This window comes from Lutra lutra, chromosome 13 (assembly GCF_902655055.1).
Source record: "Lutra lutra chromosome 13, mLutLut1.2, whole genome shotgun sequence".
NCBI lineage: Eukaryota > Metazoa > Chordata > Mammalia > Carnivora > Mustelidae > Lutra > Lutra lutra.
This window is the reverse complement of record NC_062290.1, coordinates 26,681,513-26,702,623: the sequence shown is the minus strand read 5'-3', so window position 1 is coordinate 26,702,623 and position 21,111 is coordinate 26,681,513. Positions and strand designations below refer to the sequence as shown.

At 46.3% G+C, this 21,111-nt stretch overlaps 1 protein-coding gene across 1 annotated transcript in view; it reads right to left on the bottom strand.

The window, feature by feature from the left end:
• NTRK2 (neurotrophic receptor tyrosine kinase 2) overlaps positions 1-21,111 on the bottom strand; it is a 323,213-nt gene that overhangs the window by 61,169 nt on the left and 240,933 nt on the right. Inside the window, exons 13-15 of the mRNA XM_047700252.1 lie at positions 19,771-19,901; positions 6,445-6,617; positions 1,797-2,031 (exon numbers count right to left, since the gene is read on the bottom strand). Of these exons, the coding sequence (XP_047556208.1) occupies positions 1,797-2,031; positions 6,445-6,617; positions 19,771-19,901 (539 nt within the window). The remainder of the gene's footprint in view (positions 1-1,796; positions 2,032-6,444; positions 6,618-19,770; positions 19,902-21,111) is intronic.

Genomic DNA, 21,111 nt, shown 5'->3' with positions numbered 1-21,111 from the left:
TCCACTTGGATCACGAGAAAGTTGAAAATTCTTATTGAGTACCTATTTTGTGCCAACAATTCTAAGACCTTTATTAACTTACTGCTAAAGAGGAAGCTCTTGCTCGGGCCATATGTTTCTCCTTTTGATGCTTATCAAGATCAGCAAAGTTTTTCTTTAGGGAAGGACTCATGTGGTTCTTCATCTCTTGAGAGAGGGAAACGTCCCCACCCCTACCTCCCAGCAAAGGAATAGAGCTAATGGTGGAGCTGCCTCCATCAGTAGATAGTCTCTCTCCATGTTTTAGCTATCCGGAATAAACTAGTCATCATTAGACTCAGGACAAGGGCTTTGAAGCTCCATTTGAATACTTGAAATTAAGACCATACTTGAGTTTTCTACAGACACACCCAAGATAATCTTTTTCAATTTGGTCTCCACTTCTTTTTGTCCCATAGACTGTGGACAATGTTTCTCAAGGTGACAAAGGAAGAAACCCCATAAAAAATCTACAGAAGAAATCTACAGCAAAGCCCTGGATTTATTTTCTTAGACTACTTGTAGTGATGTTGACTTAACTAAAATGCAGGGGCATGAGAAATGAGTAAGGCTGCAGAGAGGGGCATAGGAAACAAACAAATTCCTCAAAACTAAACCATAAAGGGAAGAACAAAGGTGAGGAGAGTTATTGTCTCTGCCAGTCCTACCTTACAAAAGCTAGTCGAGTTACATATTTGGCCTTCTTAGGCTATGTACACACAACACATTTATTCCTTTTCCTTCCTATTCTCTTCCTCTGTGCATTAAAATGAAGCAAAACCACAGGAAACCTTCAATTCACTTTCAATATCATGACTTCAAGGTTTCCAGAAATGTCCTTTTCCTCTCCTACCCAAGTTCCAAGATCTCAGTTAACAAATCTTGTCAAGAGGACCAGTTCCAGGTAACCAGGGGATCTGACTTGTTTCTGTAACTCTAGTCCTTAGTGTTTCTAGTAGTGGAAGCGCAGATAGCCAGAGGTGGGACTCTCCAAGAGGAGGCAGGACAGAACCTCTTATACCTCACAAAGAAGGCCACCAGACAATCCACTTCCAACCAAGAGGGTTCTGGGTGGGAACTTCCAAGGTCTATGGTGCTATTATTTATGTGAACAAGTTTGTCTTCAGCCACACCCTCAGACAAAGGCTCCAGGCAGAATTTCACAGAATCAAATATAAACTTCAAAACCTTTTAACCTCGTGCCAAGGAGGGATTCCTCCAAGCCCTCGGGCTTTCCTGGCAGAACCTTCATGCTGAGGGCTTTTCTCTTGGATATATCACACACCAGTCTGGAGAACTATGGAAAGAGCAGGATGGGTTTTATGTGGTGCATTGTGTTCCCCCAAATTTGTGCATGGAAGCCTTAACCTGCAGTATCTCACACAGTAGTTGTATTTGGAGACAAGGTCTTCAAAGAGGTGACTAAATGAAAACGAGGTTGTGGTAGACCTTCATCCAATCTGGCTGCTGTCCTTATAAGACAAGAGAATTTACATAGAGACACCAGGGATGTGCACACAGCAACAAGACCGTGTGAGCAACAAGACCATGAGAGCGCGTGGAGAAAGGCATTGTCTACAAGCCAAGAAGAGATGCCGTTGGAGAAAGCAACCCTGCCACCACCTTGACCTTGGACTTTTAGCGTTCCAAGAAAATAAATGCCTATTATTTAAAGCCCTTAGTCTGCAGTATTTTGTTATGGCAGCCCCAGCAAATGAATACAAGGGACTCCCAGAGAAAGAGGGTCCTGGGGACCCCTGGTGGGCGCAGCCACTCACCCTGTAGTAGTCAGTGCTGTACACGTCCCGGGACATCCCGAAATCCCCAATTTTCACCAGGAGGTTCTCGCCGACCAGGCAGTTGCGGGTGGCCAGATCTCGGTGCACGAAGTGCTGGGACGCCAGGTAGACCATGCCCGCGGCTATCTGCTGGGCGATGTGCAGCATCTGGGATTGTGTCAGCTCCGTCGGCGGGTTGCCTTCGGCCATCAGCACGGCATCAGGCCCGTGGGCCCTGTGGAGGGCACAGAAGCGTTGCTGAAGTTCCAGCACTTTCCTCCAGGAGCGCTGTCTCCCAGCAGCGGCTAGGGTCTCAAGGGCAGCCTGACTTAGCAAAAGAGCGGGGGTGGGGAGGAGATGCTTACCCACAGATGTACCCCTAAAGCTTCAACTCCCTGGAAATCTAGAATTCTCGGGACCACGTGGGTCTGCATGGTACCCTCCTCGATACACACACACACACATACAGGTATGATTTTGGGGGCTCTGGAGCTAGTCTGGCACTGACACTGGCCAGAGCCCCGACCCTGAGAGGCAGTAGTGCAAAAAACCTGAACAAAATAAAAATAAAATAAAAATAAACCAAACCAAAACCAAAACCAAAACACAGGGGGAGAGTTTGGCTTTCTTGGAGTGATGGTTCACCATGTCCCAGTGGGAGTCCCAGCCGACCCCTCCCAGCTACAAGCTGCAGCTGGAACACCCTCCCCCACCCCTCTGCTGACCTGGGCCAAAGCCTCCAGGGTGCCCCCACTGGGGCCAGAGTTTCCAATCTGTCCTGGTCTCCCTCAAGCCCACCTGAGCAGAATCCCAGGGCACTCTCTGTCTGGACATTCATTTACTGTGAAAAATGCCCACCCCTCCCCCCTCCTCCAGCTCCACCTGTGCACTGGCCACCACATGGAGTGTTCTAGAATCACAAAACATTGTTTCTTTTACTGGGCCAAGTTTTATTTTTTATACTATGGTGGGGCGGGGGGGAGTATGGTATTTTATATCTTCTTTTTCTTCTATCTTGTGCACTTGGCCTTTCCCTAGCCCTGTGATGACTTAGGGCATCTCAACACCGGCATATGCTTCATCCGGCACCAGGATGTGCTCTCAGCCCCGTCCCCTCTCTGGAATCCTGCCAAGACTGGTGTCACAGGCCCCTGATGGCCTGAGGGGTGCTGCAGGGCAAAGAATAAAGGGTCCCTCTCTTCCAGAAGCCGTGGCCGAGTGGTCAAAGGGCTGCTCCTCCCAGAGGCAAATAAGGAGAAGATTTCCTTCAGGACAGCTGGAAGCACTCAAAATCAATACAGAAGGTTTTGAATGGATTTTGAAGTAGATGATCCCACCTGCAAGGGTGTGAAGCTGTAGGAGTATTTGAGGGTTGGAGTTGTTCCAGAACACCCTGTTCCTTCTGCCTCTCCCCACACCGGCCAGCCCCACATCAGTTGGCCCATTTCCCGCTGCAGGTGTATGCCCCTTCTTCCTGGCTCCAGCCCCCAGTGATTTCCCCCTTGCTGGATTTCCAAATCCATCATTCTTGTATTCTCAGAGAAAAAGCATGAACAAGGAGGAGGGGAGTTTTCTGCCATCAGGATCTAGGGAAGACTTTTAACTTGTCCAGTCGGTGATTTTCCCCATCAGTCAAACAGAGGGATATTAGGCTAAATGATCGTGTAGGTCCCTTGTATCCCTAAATATCTGGGTTGAACCATTCCCAGGGAGGAGCTTCCTATTTTTGTGCCAGGAGGTCCTAGCATGGTTCACCTCTATAAAATGTGGGTACCCACTCCATCCTCCTAAGCTCTCTTACAGGAGTAGTAACTGAGACTGGGCATGAACAGAGCTTTGTGGTCTTTCACGGAAAGCCAGCATTAAAGATTGCTCAAAGGTTGTTCTTCCCAGCACTAAGTGCGCAGAGGAAGGGGGGAACATCTTCACTGATCACAGGAGACAAAACCCTCACCGTGACTTCAACACCAGCAGAAGGACCTAGAAGAACACACGAACTGGGAGAAATCCTGAAATATCCAGAGGATGTAGGCCAGGATGGAATCTTCATAGATTCAAATAAAATCTGGCTCACTTGCCAGAACCTTATGTCAGCCCCAGGAATCTGGACCCTTCTAAGAATCTATGCATTGCACAGACTCCAGAGAAGAGGAGAAGTCTTAGGGCAGGTTCCTGCACTGTAAACCAGTTGTCTCCTCTGCTTGCTTTTGAGTATTTGAACAAGACTCCTTTTAATGGGAGAAGCCTTTGAGCAGAAAGTCCTGCTGTAAAAAGAGGGCAGGCAATTCTTCTAAACAAGTTCTCAAGAGGAGTATAAATAAAGTTAACACAAAAGCCCTCTGCTTCATTCTCCAGGTTACCCTGAAGCTCCTGGAAATAAAAACATATTTTTACCTCTTCTGCAAGAACATGACTTAAAAGGAGAAAAGTGCCATTAGCACCCTGGCTGGGGAAGCAGGAGGGTTCAGTGGGCTTCTAATGAGGGAGGCTGTTCTTCTTTCCTTGGCTTATTCTCTCCAAGTGTGGGTTACAGTGGGCACTTAGCCACGTGGTCTGGCTCTGAATTCCACAGCATGCTACTTTCCTTCTGATTTTTTTTCACCGGCTACCTCTAGAGGAAGCAATGCATGCTTAAAACTCTGGGCTTTGCAGCCAGAGGCTGTGGGTTTGAATCTCAGCTCTATTACTCAGGTTTTTTTTTTTTTTCTTAACCATAAAATAAAAATGATTATAATAATAATTTATTAAGTTTATACAAGTTAAACCATTTAAAATGCTCAATAACATTAGCTGTTGTTGCTTGCAAACTTGTTGGAAGGATTTTGGGAGAGATTCTAGAGGAAAAACTGGCACCTCTTTGCAAGCAAGAACTATGTGTTTCTCCTCATTTCCCAGTCACCCTAGCACAAGGTGTTGGTGTTTGATGTATGGCTTTGGAATGAATAAAAAAGGGCGAGAGGACACTGTAGACATCTGCCTTTATAGGGCAGAGCCAGTGACATGTGGGGACATGGTCATGGCATTTAGGGACTGGGTTCCCTTCCAGAAATGGAGGATGGACTGTAGTTCACAGTGCATTATTATGCCTGAGAACCTGCTTCTTGGCATTGAAAACCTCTTGCTACCAGAGTTCAGCAGATTCTGAAATTGAGCGGGAGAGATTTCTAGTAACTCCATGCCTTGTGCAAGACACCCAGGGAGAATCAGGTGCCTGTTCCTTCTGGAAGCAGGAAGGAGAGCTAGGGAAAGATTGGCTGAGCCAAAAGTGAAAGGATCAACACACACACACACACACACACGCTCTCACTTACACACATGCTCACACACACACATAGTTGCATACATGCGCAAACACAGTAGGAGCTTGCAGAAACATTTAGTTGCATCTAGCTGAATATTTTTGGGGTATTATGCTCTATTTTTGGAAAGCACCATTTTTAATTAGAGAAGTAGCCTAGAACGTGGGAACAAGGGGAAAATACTTCTATGAGCAACTAGACCTCCACCAAAAGTAGCTTCTTTTCCTCCTTTCACATGAGATTTGAAAGACAAAATCTGTCATCATTCCCTCTCCTCTCTCCTGCAAGGAAAAGTGCTGACACTGAGTAAAGCATCAGGATGACTGACTCTGAGAGCCGAGAGTTGGCTACAGATTCCTAGTGTCACTTGTAGTCCCTCACCCAACACCATCATAAGCAAGGCTGAGAAGGGGGACCCATACCAGTAAAGGACAACTAAATTATATGGGTATTCATGAGCCTCGTAAAAGTGACCCAGAAGGTACAAACTGCATAATGACATTTCTAAGCACAGCAGTACACCGCCCCCCTCCACCATTCTCTCAGTGACAGACTTATTAAACATCACAGTTTCTGAATTTTTCAGAGGCTGCCTGGTGCCCACTCCTGCAGAAAGCCCTTTCCAGGACCCCCAGGAACTGGAGGAGGACAGAGAGATCTAGATGTCACTGTAACAGAGGTCGAACATCCCCAGGATTGCAGATCCCTCAACCATGTGGCTGTAGAGACAGTATCTGTTGATCGTCTATTATCACAATCATCCTGACACTAGTTCTTGATGTGGATAGTATTATACCCCTTTCACAGTTAAGAAAACTAAGGCCAACATCTTTCCTGTTTCTCCTCAATTATGCTACCTGCCAAGACACCACAGGCTGAGAGGCAGCCATGTTTGAAAGAACACAGCGTGTTTGAGCCACAGATGACATACAGAGGGTCCTGCTCAGGCCCACCTGGGAGTTGAGGCAACTGGAGACCCACCCAGGAGGACATGGCTGCTGATATAGACGAGGAAGGAGAATGCAGTCTCCCAGCCCACACTACTGGGACCATGTGTTCTTCATGCTTGTAAATGGGCAACTTCCATTTGTACCTCTGCTCAAGGCAAATAAAGGCACTGCTTGGTTCCCTTCCCCAAAGAGTAAGTCAGTTCATTTTTCCTGTCCCTCATTTCTCCTGTGTCCTCTGTTCCTTTCTCTGTACAACGTGTTGGTGTTGTCACCAGAGAATGTTCCAGGGGCACCCCTGGCCCTTCTCAGGAGCTCCCTGTCCTCTCTCTCAGGCCGTCTGAATAGTGGAGGCCTCCTCCCTCTTCCAGCCCCTTGCTGAGATCTCCCCCCACGCCCTACCTGAGGAACTTGTTAAGGTCCCCGTGCTTCATGTACTCAAAGACCATGATGAGCGGGTCGCCCTCCACGCAGACACCGTAGAACTTGACGATGTGCTCGTGTTGGAGGTTGGTCAGCAGCTCCGCCTCACGGTGGAAGTCCTTGCGCGCATTGTCACTGGCGTCCTTCAGCGTCTGGGGATGGGGGTGGGCAGAGAGGGGAGAAAATCAACACACCTCAAACCCAGAATGTCTAAGGGAAGGTTGAGTGTGGAGAAGGAAGGACTCCAGCGGGCCCTGAGGCTCCTAGATGCAAAGGAAATTCATCTCATTCATTATACAAAAGTTGGGAAATGGCCTTGTTCCCGAGGAAATACTGTCTGCATTAAAAAACTGAGGAACGGCCCCTCAGGGTTCTGGAACACATTGCAGTTTATGAAGCACTCATACAGATGTTTCCTCAGAAGTAACAGACGTGAGCTTTTCAGAGTCTTCATCCTTTTTATCCCTCTTCTCCCCCAATTATTACCACAGATTCTCTTCCATTTTGATACCTGTTAAGCTTTCAAGGATGCCATGTGCCGCTCACTTCTGCTCACGTAACTTAAAAAACTTCATATTATGGAACCACTCAGTAGACAGAAGCGCATAAGGAAGCCTCACATACCCATTTTCCAGCCTCGACTGTGATCATTGTGCCCGGTTTATTACATAACACTTTCAAAAGCCTTCACCCCCCGTGCCCACGCACACTGCCGGCTCAGCAAATGCCCCCATCCAGTCAGTGCCAAACAGGCCATCACGTCGCCAAGATGAAGTTGCCCGGGATCGTGCCAGCCAGGCTCTGGTGCCTGTAGTTCTCTTCTCAGAGCGCTCCACCACTGCAGTGTCCTAGGGCAAAGCTAGCATTTTTTGAGGTCACACACCTGTGCTCAGCTCCTGCCCTGGGTTGGTCACAGAGCCAGAGCTGTGGTGGCATCAGGAAGACGGTGCCCCAAGTCCTGGACTCAGGTGTTTATGGGCAAAGAGGGAGGTATGTCACCCTTATAATTAACTCTAATTCAAGCGTGGAACACACATCCTAAATGAACTAGCTCACCTGCATCTCTGTCCAGTTTGATCACTTTTCTTTTTTTTAAGATTTTATGTATTTGAGAGAGAGAGAGAGAGGGAGAGCACAGAAGGAGAGGGAGAGGGAGAGGGAGGAGTAGACTCCCCTGCCAAGCAGAGAGTCTGATGCGGGACTCGATCCTAGGACGCTGAGATCATGACCTGAGCTGAAGGCAGACTCTTCACCAGCTGAGCCTCCCAGGCGCCACCAGTCTGATCACTTGATATGTCCCTTTTCCGGAACAAGTCTCCACAGCTGCCCATATGACATCAGGCCAGGCCTCCCTGTCTCTGCCAGTGTTCATCCCTCTGCCTGGAACCCTCACTCAGTCGTGGTCACTGGGGTCAGATGTTGAACAATGACCCCATGAAGGCGTCCACATGCCAATCCCCAAAATCTATGAATGTTACCTTCCATGGCCAAAGGGAATTTGCAGAGGAGAGTAAGTTAAGGGTCTTGGTGTGGAGGGATTATCCAAGTGGGCTCCAGGTCATTCCACACAAAGGACCTTGGGTGAGAAGCGGGGGTCAGGAGAGAGCAGATGTAAGGGTAGAAGCAGAGGTCAGACAGAACCCAGGTGCTATGCTGCTGACTTAGAAGAAGGGGCCACAAGCCAAGGACTGTGTATGGCCTCCAAAACCAGAAAAGGCCAAGAAATGTTTTCTGTCCTAGGGCCTCCAGAAGAAGCCAGCCCCGCTATCACCTTCCCTTTCACTTAGTAAAACTGACTTTGGGCATCTGACCATGAGAATCATGAGACAAACCATTTGTGTTGTTAGCCCCTGAGTTTGTAGTGATTAGTGACAGCAGCCACAGTTAAGGGACAAGGAGAAGGGATGCCCACAGGACTCTTGCTGGTGAAGGTGGCATGTGAGTACATGAGCCTCTCCTTCTTTGGAGACTCATCAGACCTTACCAGTGTTAGATGGCAAATGTGAACATCCCTAAGTCACAAAAAATTGAACCCTGGAGCAGAATGAAAGCACTGTCATCCATCAGAAGTGTAATGAGTTCGGGACTATGCGCTACGTCCAGGATCAAAGAACACTGCCAGGCCCCTGGTGGTCCTACTGTAGCTCGCTGCCTTGACTCTGCTTTCCTCTGGGGGACACCCCGGACGTGGGAAGCTTCTAGACCTTGGGATGTGCCATAAGTCAAGTTTTCCATGCTAGTGTCTGAGGAAAAGACCCTGGCATGGAAATTAGCAGCCAAGACACTTACTAGGACACACCCTTGGTATTAACAACTGCTGGGAGTGTCTGGGCATGGCGGACATTCAGCTGCGGTGCAGTCTCAACAGGTCCCGTCCACCCCTCCAGGAGGACCCTTCAGAGCTGTCCTGAGTAAGGGGGCTGGGCCTTCGGAGACTCATCCCAGCCCACCACTGATGGAGACCAGCTCAGAAGGGGAGAGTGATCTTGAGTGGACTTCCTGAGTCCCTCCAGGTTGCAACCTTCTCAGCAAGCGAGGGAGCAAGTCCTTCATTCCCAAAGGGGGCAAGAGGCTCGTCATCGAGTCTGCCACATGATGAGCTTGCACTATGTAACTTAGCCTGCCCAAGACCGTTCTCCACACAGGAGGGCACGGAGGAATAGGCAGGGCCTGCCTCACCTCAGTGACAAGGAAACATTAAGATGACAGAGGCAACAACAAGGTCACCAAATCTTTTCTGCTGCAACCTAGCATTTTCACAAACTGCCTTTAGCCGGATTTGAAGCTTTCTCGCCAGGGACGACCTGACCCAGAGAGACAGAAATAATATCTAGAGTTTTCTTGAGGCTAGAGGCAGTTGTGTCTTATGCCAAATTCTGGAGATACCCATTGAAAAAAGGGCCGGGTGGTGGGGTTCCCCATTCTCACCTTAGTATGCGGTTTTGAGAAGGGTCCCTTCAGAGTACCTGCTTTGAAGTGAGATGTGGTCCAGCAAATACTCAGAGAGGCTATAAAACTTTGGTAGGGTTGTTGCCATGGAAACTACACATTTCTTCATTTAATAACAAAATGAAGAGTGGCTGAGGGCCTGGGGTTTGGGGCTTTGCTCCCCAGAAGCTCTAGAAACAAGCTTTATACCCTCCCAAACTCAGCCCCTTCATCCCTGTTGCATAGGGACATGTGAAGTGTTTATCTCGATGACTTGTTTAGGTTGGTTTTTAATCCAACCACTGTTTTGTTGAATTCCTAGGTAGGAAAAAAAATCATAGTTAAGGCAAGCAGATAGACATGGAGGAGATGGATGTTGTCATTGGCTGGAACAAAATACACACATGGGAACGTCTCTTACCCTTGGGCTTGAATTATGGTTTTGGGTAAGCGTCTGTCTCCACTACTTCCTTTGACAGCAGAATCCAGAGTTGGGCAAATAAAAGAACCCTTGACTGACCCACGAGGTCTATGTAAACTAGAGATAAAAGAGCACCAGGAAAGAATGAAAAGTGAGCATACTGGAAAGGTGGTGCGCGGGTCCAGGTACAGGCAGAGAAAGCAGGCAGGAGGATATAAGGATGAAGAGGAGACTTCCCGAGTCACTGGCTCCTGATGGGCTGGCCATAAATGTTTGTGCTCTCCTTCTAGTCAAAAGACAGGTCCTCACAATGGTGGTACTCAAAAAGAAGGTGTTCTAGCTTAGAGTTAAGAAAAAGAAATCTGGATTCAAATTCTGACACTGCTCTGGACCTCTCTGAACTCTGATTTTCTCCTCTGTGGAGTGAGGGAAACGAGATCGTCTACTTCACCGGGTCACCGGGAGGACTGAGTGAGGTAGTGTAAGCTGAGATGCCTCCCAGGGTCCCTGGTAGAGAACGACATTTGAAATAAAAACCACAACGAGGTCTGCATTCGATTTGCTCACATGAAGATCCGGGGAGGCCAAAAGATGCATGGATAAGGCACGGAGATGGCCCACCATGAGAGCAGTGGGCCCTGGAGGCAGCCCCCATTCCCCTCTGAAAGCCCTTTGAAGCCTGTGGTGTCTTCTCAGAGATCAAGACTCCTTACTCAGAGGCTGCCCTGTGTCTCTGAGATAGCTTATTTGTGGGGCCTCGGCCTGTCTTTAACAGTGAGTTAGAGAAGGCCCTTTAAGCCATCACTGCAAGACGGGAGCAAATTCTGTACGTAAATTCTTTTCTTAAGTTTAGCTATATAGCACTGATTCAAGAACACTAGACTGTGTGTATGTGAGTGTGTGTGCAAGTGAGTGTACATGTGTGAGAGAGAGAGACAGAAGAGTCAGGCAATGGGGTAGAGGAGTAGGATGGAGAGAAGACAGGATTTTCTCTGGGGGGAAGACACCAAACTAAAAGAGCTAACGAGCATCTAACATTTCCACTTCCCCAAAGGAATCTACTGCAGGAAGAGACCATTCTCCGTGTAATGTCAGAAGCTATGCTTCAGTAAAATTTTTAGATTTAAGAAAGACTTAAGAAAGATTTCACTATTCGTGGGGCGAGTGCCTCTCACAAACCCGAGCTTCATCCTATGTACCCATCCATTTTTGCCTGTTGGGTCCTTTTTCTAAATTATGATTCAAATCTATTTTAAGAGATTCAGAAAATATGGCAGTAACAAGTTGGGCAAAATCATCTTCTGAATTTGGCACTCGAAGGACAGAATTTTTTTCTAAGGGTGGAACCATAGCCAGACAGCAATCAGAAGCTGGAAAAATCCTGCTATCAACCCTATTTATAAAAATCATCTCTGTTTTCGTACCATGGCTGATTGTCATTTTACTCAATTAAGGGAGGCTTGGCTGGTTCCCCGAGTCCTTGGCAATGGACATGAGGTGGCAGCTTCCCTCGCTGACAATCGCCTCCACTTTGACAGGCATATTTGCCCCATCATTGAGCATTGCTATTTTCTTACTCCTGGTGTCTTCTTTGTAGCTTCATTTCTTCTTATTCCTGGTGAATTTCCTGACACTTCAAAGCTACCATCCTTTCTGAAGACATTCTCAAGGGAGAAAGTTCTCATCCAGAGCTACAGTGAGTTACTGCCTTGAGCACACACCGATTCAGAGTTGGAGGAACTGAACAGCATGCGGTAAACTTCAGCACAGAACTGAGAAACTAGTGAAGGCAAAATAGAAGTCAGGGGAAAAAAATGAAGGGAAAATTAACATTCCTCTCAAATGCGTCCATGAAATATTAAGGCTAACTAACAGGAAGCTAGTAGGAGAGGCAAGAGAGCTTATTGGAAATGACCCATGTGATTGAATGCTGTAGGATAGGATAAATGATCATGCATTTCAAAGTGCAGGTGGTTTAGGAGACACAAGGTTAAACAGAGATTGCGTTCTTTTTTAAAGCACTGATCTTATATTCTTTTCCTATAATTTTTATCATCAAAGAAACAAAGTTAAGCTGAAGGATAAGAAAAGAAGAGATCATTATGGTAAGACTTCATCGTGCCCAGTGCGCACCACCATGCTTAAAACAGAGGCCAGTGAGTAAACCCCCATAGGAAACAACTCAGATGCGTAAGAATGTCTGTCAATGTGCCTAAGTTCTTCCGGGTCAGGTTCACTGGGGCAAGACCTGTGGACTCTTCTGATATCTCTTAGAGCGGCCCTGTTCAACAGGGTAGCCAACAGTCACAAGCAGCTGGTGGTCATTTGAAATATGGCTAATCCAAATTGAGATGTGCTATAGGTATAAAATACCTACCAGATTTTGAAAACTTGCAGTGAATAAAGCATCTCGTTAATATTTTTATATCAACAATATGTTAAAATGCTATTTTAGATATGTCGAGTTAAATAAAATGTATGAATACAGTTATCTTCATCTTTTTCTTCTTACCTTTTTAATGTACATACTAGGAAATTTAAAAATACAAATGGCTTGCATTTGTGGCTCTCATTGTATTCTGTTGGACAACCCTGTTCCATAAAAGCTACCTCAATAGGCTCTCAGTGGGTCAACATGACTTTTGGGACTGCTGGAAAACAGTACTAAACTGAAATAGCATTAAGGCAGATTCCCTTCTTGTAAGGTTCTCTTGGGCAATGATTAGCCAGGGGTTTAGAGTAATCTGTAGTCCCAGTGCTATGAGATTCTTCTAACTTATAGGGTCTCTTCTGAAGAATGGAGAGGAAGCTTTTATCAAGTTCTTACAATTGTGAACTTTGGAAGACTACGTTGTAATAAATTCAGAGACAGGATAGAAAGAAGATCCTAAAAACCAAGGAGGGCTCAGTAGGTGGCTCCCCTACATCCTGACAAATGTAAAAATTAACAAAGTGATTATATGAAAAGGAAATTGATCGCACTCAGTACTCACTGTGTACTAGATAGAAACCAACATTCTGTGTATATCAACTTGATCATATGTAACTGGCCTTTGCGAGGACTTTAATTATGTACCAAGTGACAGCTTCAAATACAAGATTCATAGCCAGGGTGTTGATTGCTGCTATCTTTATTTTCACAGCCACGCTAACTCTTACAGTTTGGAATCTAACGAGTCGACCATCCAATGGGAAACGCAAGGCCAAGTCCTATTTCACATGCCTTAAAATGCTTGCAATAATTTGGGTGGTGAAATTGACGGCTTCTGTGTGCATATTACATCAAGTCGCATATTATAAATGCTAAGTCTTTGGAAGACATGAAACTAATTCGTAGCAACAGAGAGATATTGACTCAAAGGAATGAAATAGAAGTTGTCTTCCAGTAAGGAGAGCTGCAATGTATCTACCGGCTTTAAATACAATTGAAAATGGGAGCTGATTTCACTAAAGCTGCTGATGGATCATGGTAGACTGGGACTCAATCGGGAGCTGGGTTATCATGCTAAAGTCAATGAAAAAGCAGCACAGCTACTGAGAGGCCCATGTTCTAGAGATACAGAAGTGTGAAATGAAGTCTCCAGCTGTGTTGAATACCAGAGGAATCCTCATTCCAGTGAAATGCACTGTTTGGGGTTTAGCATTTCTGAGAAGATGGGGATGAATTGGAGATGAGCCAGAAAATAGGGTTAATAAGACCACTTAACAAGACAAAAAACAGACTTCCCATCACAGGTTAAAAGTTGAAGTTTCTGGAAAGCGGACATTGATGGGGCAAAGTAGTTACTGGAACCTACCAGACTCAAGCACAGGAGCGGTCCTCACCAGGAAGATGTCACTCTCCCTCCTATAGCCTCTGTGAGTGTGCATGTAAGCATGCGCGTGTGTGCACGCACACATACACACATACACACACGCATGCGCGCACCAGGAAAAAATGGGCTTACACTAAGGTACAATAGAAATCTATTAAACAATGTCTGGGCCATAAAGACAGTGAGAGCTTTTAATGAACCACTTAAAAGTTGGATGATTTCTATTCCTAGAGACTTGTAAAAATGGGAGTCGATAGCATTTTCTGCAACACTGTGTCCTGTTAAGGTACACAAACTCCTTTTTGGGGACAGCACTAATGAATGATCTCTTAAATATACTCATCTTGTCATCTTCCATTTCCATTTTGTGGGGACAAGGATTTCACATGCCAGTATCCATGGAGAAGTGGGAATGGAGCACAGGAAGAGGGAGGAATGGGAGGGAAACTTCATGATTAATCAAGATGTAAGGACTGATAAGGTGACTGCCACAAAAAAATAAAAATTTAAAAAATCCTAAAATGAGAGAAAGAAAGAAAAGAGCCCCCTGTCTTAGAGATAAATGTGCCTTGGAATTGATGAACTCTTGATTCCCTTTCTTGTCTATGGATTGTTTCACTGTTCCAGAACAGGAAAGAATGAGCTTTCCTTTTGGAGACCTTATTCTGCCCTATCCATGTTCTGAGACAACTGGCTCTACTTGCTTCCTTTCCCATAGGGGGCCTCATCTGTGCCATGTGATGACCTTGGATGGTTGGGCCACAGGTAGGTGGCCTGGTGTGAAGATGGAGTGGAATCACTGAACACACTGTCTTTTCCTTCTTGAGCAGTCTACAGACCGGGAGGAACAGCTCTTCACCCTTTTTATCAGGGATGGAATCTTTAATATTCCTTCAGGGAACCATGGCTACCCACATTCAGTCTCTGTGTGTCATGTAGACCTGACCTCACCTTCCATTTCCAAGGATGTGTATGTGACCCAGGCCTGGGTATTCAGATTATTATTCAGCGAGTCAGAGGACCAACTCAACACAAGCCAGTAGGAGCTGTCCCTTGGACTTCGGTGTAATTGTTGGGGAAGAGGAGTTCTCTTTGGGGTTGCTAGGATGGCAGGATCTAAGCCCAGAACCATTGCTGCTAAGTCTTTACCACAGTGGAAAGGAGAGAACCAGTCTGGGAATACAGTCAATACAGAGGAAAGCAGAGCCAGGAGATACATACACGGAGAATTGATTTTCTGGATCCAGCAGTACCTGAAGCAAGGACACTAGTAGCAAGGTTTTCCAGTAGCTTCAGCAAATAAATTTCCTTTTCTGCTTAAATCAGCTTGAGTGAGGTTTCCCATGAGCGTACTACAACTGTTCTTATCAAAGCTGATAATGATGTTTTGCTTATATTCACTCCAGAATCCAGTTTTCTTTATTTCCACCTATTTCCTTGAATTGCATTTCTACTCAGAAAAATGCCAAAGTGTCTCTCGTCCTTACATACAGATGAGCACAACTAACACATCCCTTTGCATTACTTGGTAAGTGGCATCATGTTGAATTTCCTCACTTGGGGCAACCAGGGCATGTGCAAAATTCAATAAGTAAAAAATGCGGTGCATCACAAGCATCAGACTGTTGGGGAGGCCTGAGTTTTAGTCCTAGATCTGACATTAAGTGCCCTTGTTCAAGCTACGTGACCTTGGATGGGTCATTCGTCTTCTCCGGGTTCCCATTTCTTCATTGGCAAAATGTGGGAGTTAAGCTTAAGAACATCAGTTAATAGCCATCCCGTCATTCATTCAACAAGCATTTATTCCATGCTACTAGATATTGGACAATGTGCTAAAAAGCATGGTTCCCCCTCTCAAGGATATGTCACTCTAATGGATGACATGCAGTCATGCCATTGATAAGCTCACAGACACATATAGAATTACAACCTTGACAAATGCCATAAAAGACAAGTATAGATGCCTTAATGGATATGATGGGGAGGTCTGACCTAGCTGGCAGAGCAGGCAAGGGGAGGTCTCTCCTAAGAGGAGCAACTTGAACAGAGAGTGGATGGATTAATGGCAGCTGTGTGGACCGAGGGGCTAAGGTCGGGCTCTCCAGACACAGGAATGGCAAAACATGTTAGATGCTACTTAGGGTCTGCAGAACGGCAATGTACCAGAGCGCTCATCAGTCAACTCTTCCAAAACCCTTGGTGAAGAAAATCAGCATTATTTCTTCCGTTAACAAGAAAATACTCAGAATCGCGAAATGCAAAAATTCAGAAGGAAGTGCTTGTTGAAGTCAGATCTCACCATTCCTGGTCTCAAATGTTCCTGTAGGGTGCCTCTCGCTCTCTTTAACTTACACCTCGAGGAAGTCACTCGACTTCCCTGGGTCTTGGATTTCTCATCTATAAAACATGAGACTTGGGTTCTATATAATTTCCAAAGTCTGTCTTGCATGCAGCATTTTTGTGTTTCTAGAAATACACCTGAGTTAGTGGAGAGGGGGAGGAGAGGCCATGAATCCGACGACGCGCACTTGCGGCTATATTTAAAAAACAAAAATCAGCGTGCATTCAGAGTACAGGAAAATGTTGTAGGCATTGTAGCTATCGAAATGCAGGTTGGATAGAGCCAAAAATAGTTAACGCACCCACAGGTAATGCAGGGAAACTACCATGAAGCGTTTCCTTGGTAATTGAGTTACTTAAAGGTAAAGTAACTCATTCTGATCAAAGACCGGTTCCTCCGCTTCTCACCCTCTTCATGGGTTCTGCAATTGTGATTCAGCCTAAGGGGAAAAAAATGGCTGTTGCATCCATTTCACTAAAAAATGAAGGTCATCCAAAAACTATCAAGAAAAGGTCACTCTGGTTGGCTCCCAAACGGGGAGATACTCTAATGGGAGAGGGACGCTCAGCCCATGTGGGCTCCTGAGTGCCTTCAGATCACGTCCATCTTAAACCGGTTCCTGCAGATCCCTCAAGTTCTTAAAATCATCTGGGGCAGGCGATGTCACAATTTACAGGAAACTGACATCTGTCAGTCTGCGTGCAAAGCCCTGGATTTCAAACCAGTCAGCTTCTTCTAGAGAAGGAAAGAGGACAATAGCTGCTATTTCTTAGACGCATAATCAATGCTGCAGGGGTTGCTAGGCAACGGGCAGAAAGCCTGTCAAACATCCCTGGGTACCTTCAATGGGAGAAGAGCAGCTCCAGGAGCAACTCCTCAGAGGTGACAGGCTGGGCGGGGCCCCGGAAGGGGCATTCTGTTTGTCTCATTCCTGAAAAATTTACTTTACTATGGTTAGGACTGAACCATAGACATTTTCCTCCAAGGTTCAGGAGATAGTCTTTGAACACACTTCCAGTTGGCCAGCCCCCGGCCAGAAAAATGGGCCGGTCAGGCTGAGGAGAGCAGCTCTGTAACGGGTCCGTGTGCTATTGTGATCCAGCCGTCCTAGAGCTGGGGAAGGTCTGGCTTGTGCCTTGGGGGGGAGCTGCAGCCTCTGAATCCCAGAAAGTGAAAATGGGTACCCTCTCTGAAGCTAGAAGTCATTCAGGCAAACGTAAGCAAAGCCTCTGATAGCAACAAGACTTCACAGGCAAGGTCGTGGAGAGGAGACGTTTTAGGTGTGCGACCTTGAAGTTGAAATGAATTTTTGAGCTGCAGGCGTTTTCGTCCTCTCGGCTTGAAATAACAGTTTCATTTGAATTTCAACAAGAAGGAACGAGCCCACAAAGAGTCAGGAGTTGATAAAGGGGAAAATTCAAGTTCTTGTTGGTTTGGTTGATTTTGGGTTGGTTTGTTTCTAGCAATATTGCTTCACAAGCGCTCACCGTAGGTCATGAATTTGCCAACTTATTCGGCAAGAGGACCGGGTCCTGCGTCTTCGTCAAAGGTGGGATTTGGGCTGTGACTGGATTCAAACCAGGGAGAAGCCTCAGCGGTAATGGCAGTGGGAGATGAGCCTCGGGAGCGGCAGGCTGTGTGAGCTGGGTAATTGTTTACACCACACTGACCCTGGCGATGCTTTGTCAGGACCAGCCCAGGCCCTGAAACCCTGTCCTAGCATGTATTGGGAAGGAAATGCGACACATGAGTTGAGGGTGACCCAAATGTAGCCGGGGAACACCCTTTCTTCAAGGGCGTTCAGAGAACAGCGAAGCAGGCAGAGAATACAGAACGACACTCAAATGAAAGGCTTTCCCCACTAAGAAATTTGGTGCCTCTCTCTCCATATCTGGCTGAGGTCCCTCAGCTACTCCTACACTGTCATCTAGGATTCCCTAATCTCCCAGAATTTTCTCACATTCCAAGATGCTCACCTTGTGACCCCAAGAATCAAGAATCTGAATTCAGAGTCTGAAGGCCTGACTTAGGTCCCTGGTGGGCCTCCAGATATCAGTGGGAGAAAACGTGACTCTAGAATGGGAATCCCTGGTCTTCAATGTCCTTGCGTATAACTCATGGCTAGATTAGGATCAGATTTTCCCTAAGCTGCTTCTAGCTCTCATATTTTATCAGTCTATGAATCTACAAAAATAGAGGCACCTTTTGGTCCCATTTATCCAACGTGAGGGGAAAAAGCAGCAGAGGAAAGCAAAGACTGCAGAGAGAACACTGCCAAATGTTCTGAACATTTTGTGCTTTAAAAAATAAACTTTCTGGGTAAATGAAAGAAAAGAGGAAGCAGTCTCAATAACAGGAATAACCACCCCTCCCCCCCAACACCGCCCAAGTCATGGAGGGATTCTTATTTTACACCTTTTACCCGATTTGACCTCCCATCTTTCCAGCATCTTCTTGTCTCCTCTCCTTGGCTCCCTCTCCCTCTCCATTTGCCTAGCTTAGTGAGACGATGTTTACTGATATTACATTTACCCTCCCTAGAAAGTTCTGTCCTTTATTCATTCCAAAGTGCAGCTTTTAGAAACCTTTGGTGAGAGTCTAAGAGCCTCCAGGCCACTCAGGTTGGGATGATATCCGGGAAGCAAATGCACTGTTTCTTCATTTGGACGAATTTTAACAGAAAGTGTATTTAGTCCGCAGGATGAGTAAGTTCCAGAAGTTTCTCTTCCCTCAATTACCTATTATGTATACAGTAGACTACTTTGATGCTAAGTACAGCACTAATGGAATAGACAGCTGACTTTTAAACATGAAGTTTGTCCTGGTTGTAACTAGTAAATGAACGCTACATTCTGTTTGGCAGAAACAAAGAAAACCCAATCATCTTCCGTGAAGCCAAGAAGCTACATCTTATTATACTAGCCAAGCCCATATTCCTTTGCCACTTAATTCATTTTATAAATATAGGTCTCTTTTAAGTCTTTTACATATATTATTCAATACCTTGGTGAGTTGGGATTTTTTTTTTAGTTTTGACAATGCATATGTAAAAGATCTGCTGAAGTCTTTTGTGCTATTTTTGTTAATTCCTATATTTTAGAGAGCTCGGTGGAAATTTCATCCCCTCCAGTAACATTTATCTTACTGAAGACCAGGTATCCTTTTTGAGTTTTGGTGCGGGGGGGGCAGTGGTGGGAATTAGGGACTTTCAGCCTCCATTATTTCAGTAAAACCGTGTGTCTCCTGGGATGTTGGAATCCCAAGAGATGCCATCCACCGCAGGACGGAATCATGCCTCCCTGTATGCAATCCTGGGGCTCTGGGGACATTCAGGAGGGACAGGGTAAGTTGTAACAGAAGATGTCAGCAGAGCAGAGGGCTGAGAGGGAAAGCAGACTCCAGTCTCCCTCGTAGGGCCCCCACCGAGGACAAGCTACAGCTGAGCTTGGCAAAAACACTGAGCAATCCAAGGACACAGACTGAGGCTCCAAAATGTGTCTGGGGGAATTCTGTCAGACCTTACTAACCTCCACCAAGTATCCAGTTAGCATTGACTTGGAAGAGTAGCCCAGAGCTCTCCACAGCCCATGGACTGGTGGGTCGCCCCTGAGAAGGAGCTCCAACAGTTACATGTGCCCCAAACACCCTTCCCACTGTCCACTTAGTTCCAGAAAATTCGAACACATCCACCAGAGCAGACATAATTTGCTCCTGAATTGGTCAACTATAACATGAAATAACGTTACTTCCACACGTGAGTGCAACCATGGATAATGAGACATTCTGGAGTGTTCTCTTACCTTCACTGCCACCAAGATCTTATCCTGCTCAGGACAGAGGTTATAGCATTCAGCTAGGAAAACTTTTCCAAAGGCTCCTTCGCCTAGCTCCCTTTTCAGAACAATGTTATGTCTCTTGATGTGCTGAACAACTGTAAAACAAAGACAGAATGGAAATTGGAATAGAGGCACGCGGAGGTGATGGCGGAGGGTAGGAGTCAGAGGCCCGCCTCCTGAGCTTCTCCCCTCTGCCCCAGTAAACCGAAAGAGAGGCTCAGTACCCATCCTCCCTGTGCACCCCAAATAGCTGGAAGGAGGTTACACCAGCGTGCTCTCTGGAGCTCAATTATTACTTTCGCTAGAACTTAAGAAGTGACTTCCCTATTGGCTACAGAATGTGATTAATGAACTTCCCAACTTAGGAGAAGGGAGAAATGGGAAAAGATGAGATATTAACAGCAGACCTCTCACAAGCCAGATGCTTTGCATATACTGTTTGTCGTGTGTCTCGTGGGAGAAAGGCAGAGAGAGAGCCAGGGATCCCTATTTCTTTGTTAAGATGCCTCAGACATCTAGAGGGGAGGCTCAGAGGAAACAGAGGGAAGAGGCAAGATCTGGGCATGGCTAATTAGAGCTTTGTCCCCCTGGTGAACTGGGCTTGACCAGGGTTGAGACTCTTTTCTCATTCCAGAAATGTCTAGACCATGCTACAGCTGGTTTCCCGAGCCCTTTCTAAGATCATGCCTTAGTCTTGGCTCTCCAAAGCCAGGTACAGACAAGAATAGATACGTGGCGGGAAGAGAAAATATTTCCCCCTCTTGTCTAGAGAGGACCTGGCCCATGTCAACTCATCTATACGCCTTCCTGAGGAATAAGGCAGGAGGCCACCAAGGCTCTCTGGAAGCCCATCCGTTGCAAGGAGGAGAGCAGAGCGAAGCATTGCTCAGAAGGACAGAGCCACTGGGAAGTCCAAAAGGAGCCTCTGTGGAGGACAAGAGCTGTCACGGCAGCCTGTTCCTCTTCCCCCTGACTGTCAAGTGCTCAGCCCTCAGCCCAGGCTTCGGCAAGGTCATTGGCCGCCATTCTTTCCAGGGTGCCTCATCCTTGAAAGGCGGTATTAAAGAGAGACCGGGAAGCCTTCTGGAGCTTGGAACATGCCCCTAACGGTATTCTCTCGTTTTACTCCCACATCCCTGGGAAGCATCTCTCTCCGTATTTTGTAAGTGGGGAAACTGAGTCTGGAGAAAATTCAGTGATTCTCAGCGTGGGAATGGAGGAGTTGAAATTTGAATTCGGGTCTGTCTGAATCCAGAGTACATGCACGAAGTTGCTTTTCCATAGTAAACTGTGTTACACATGGCA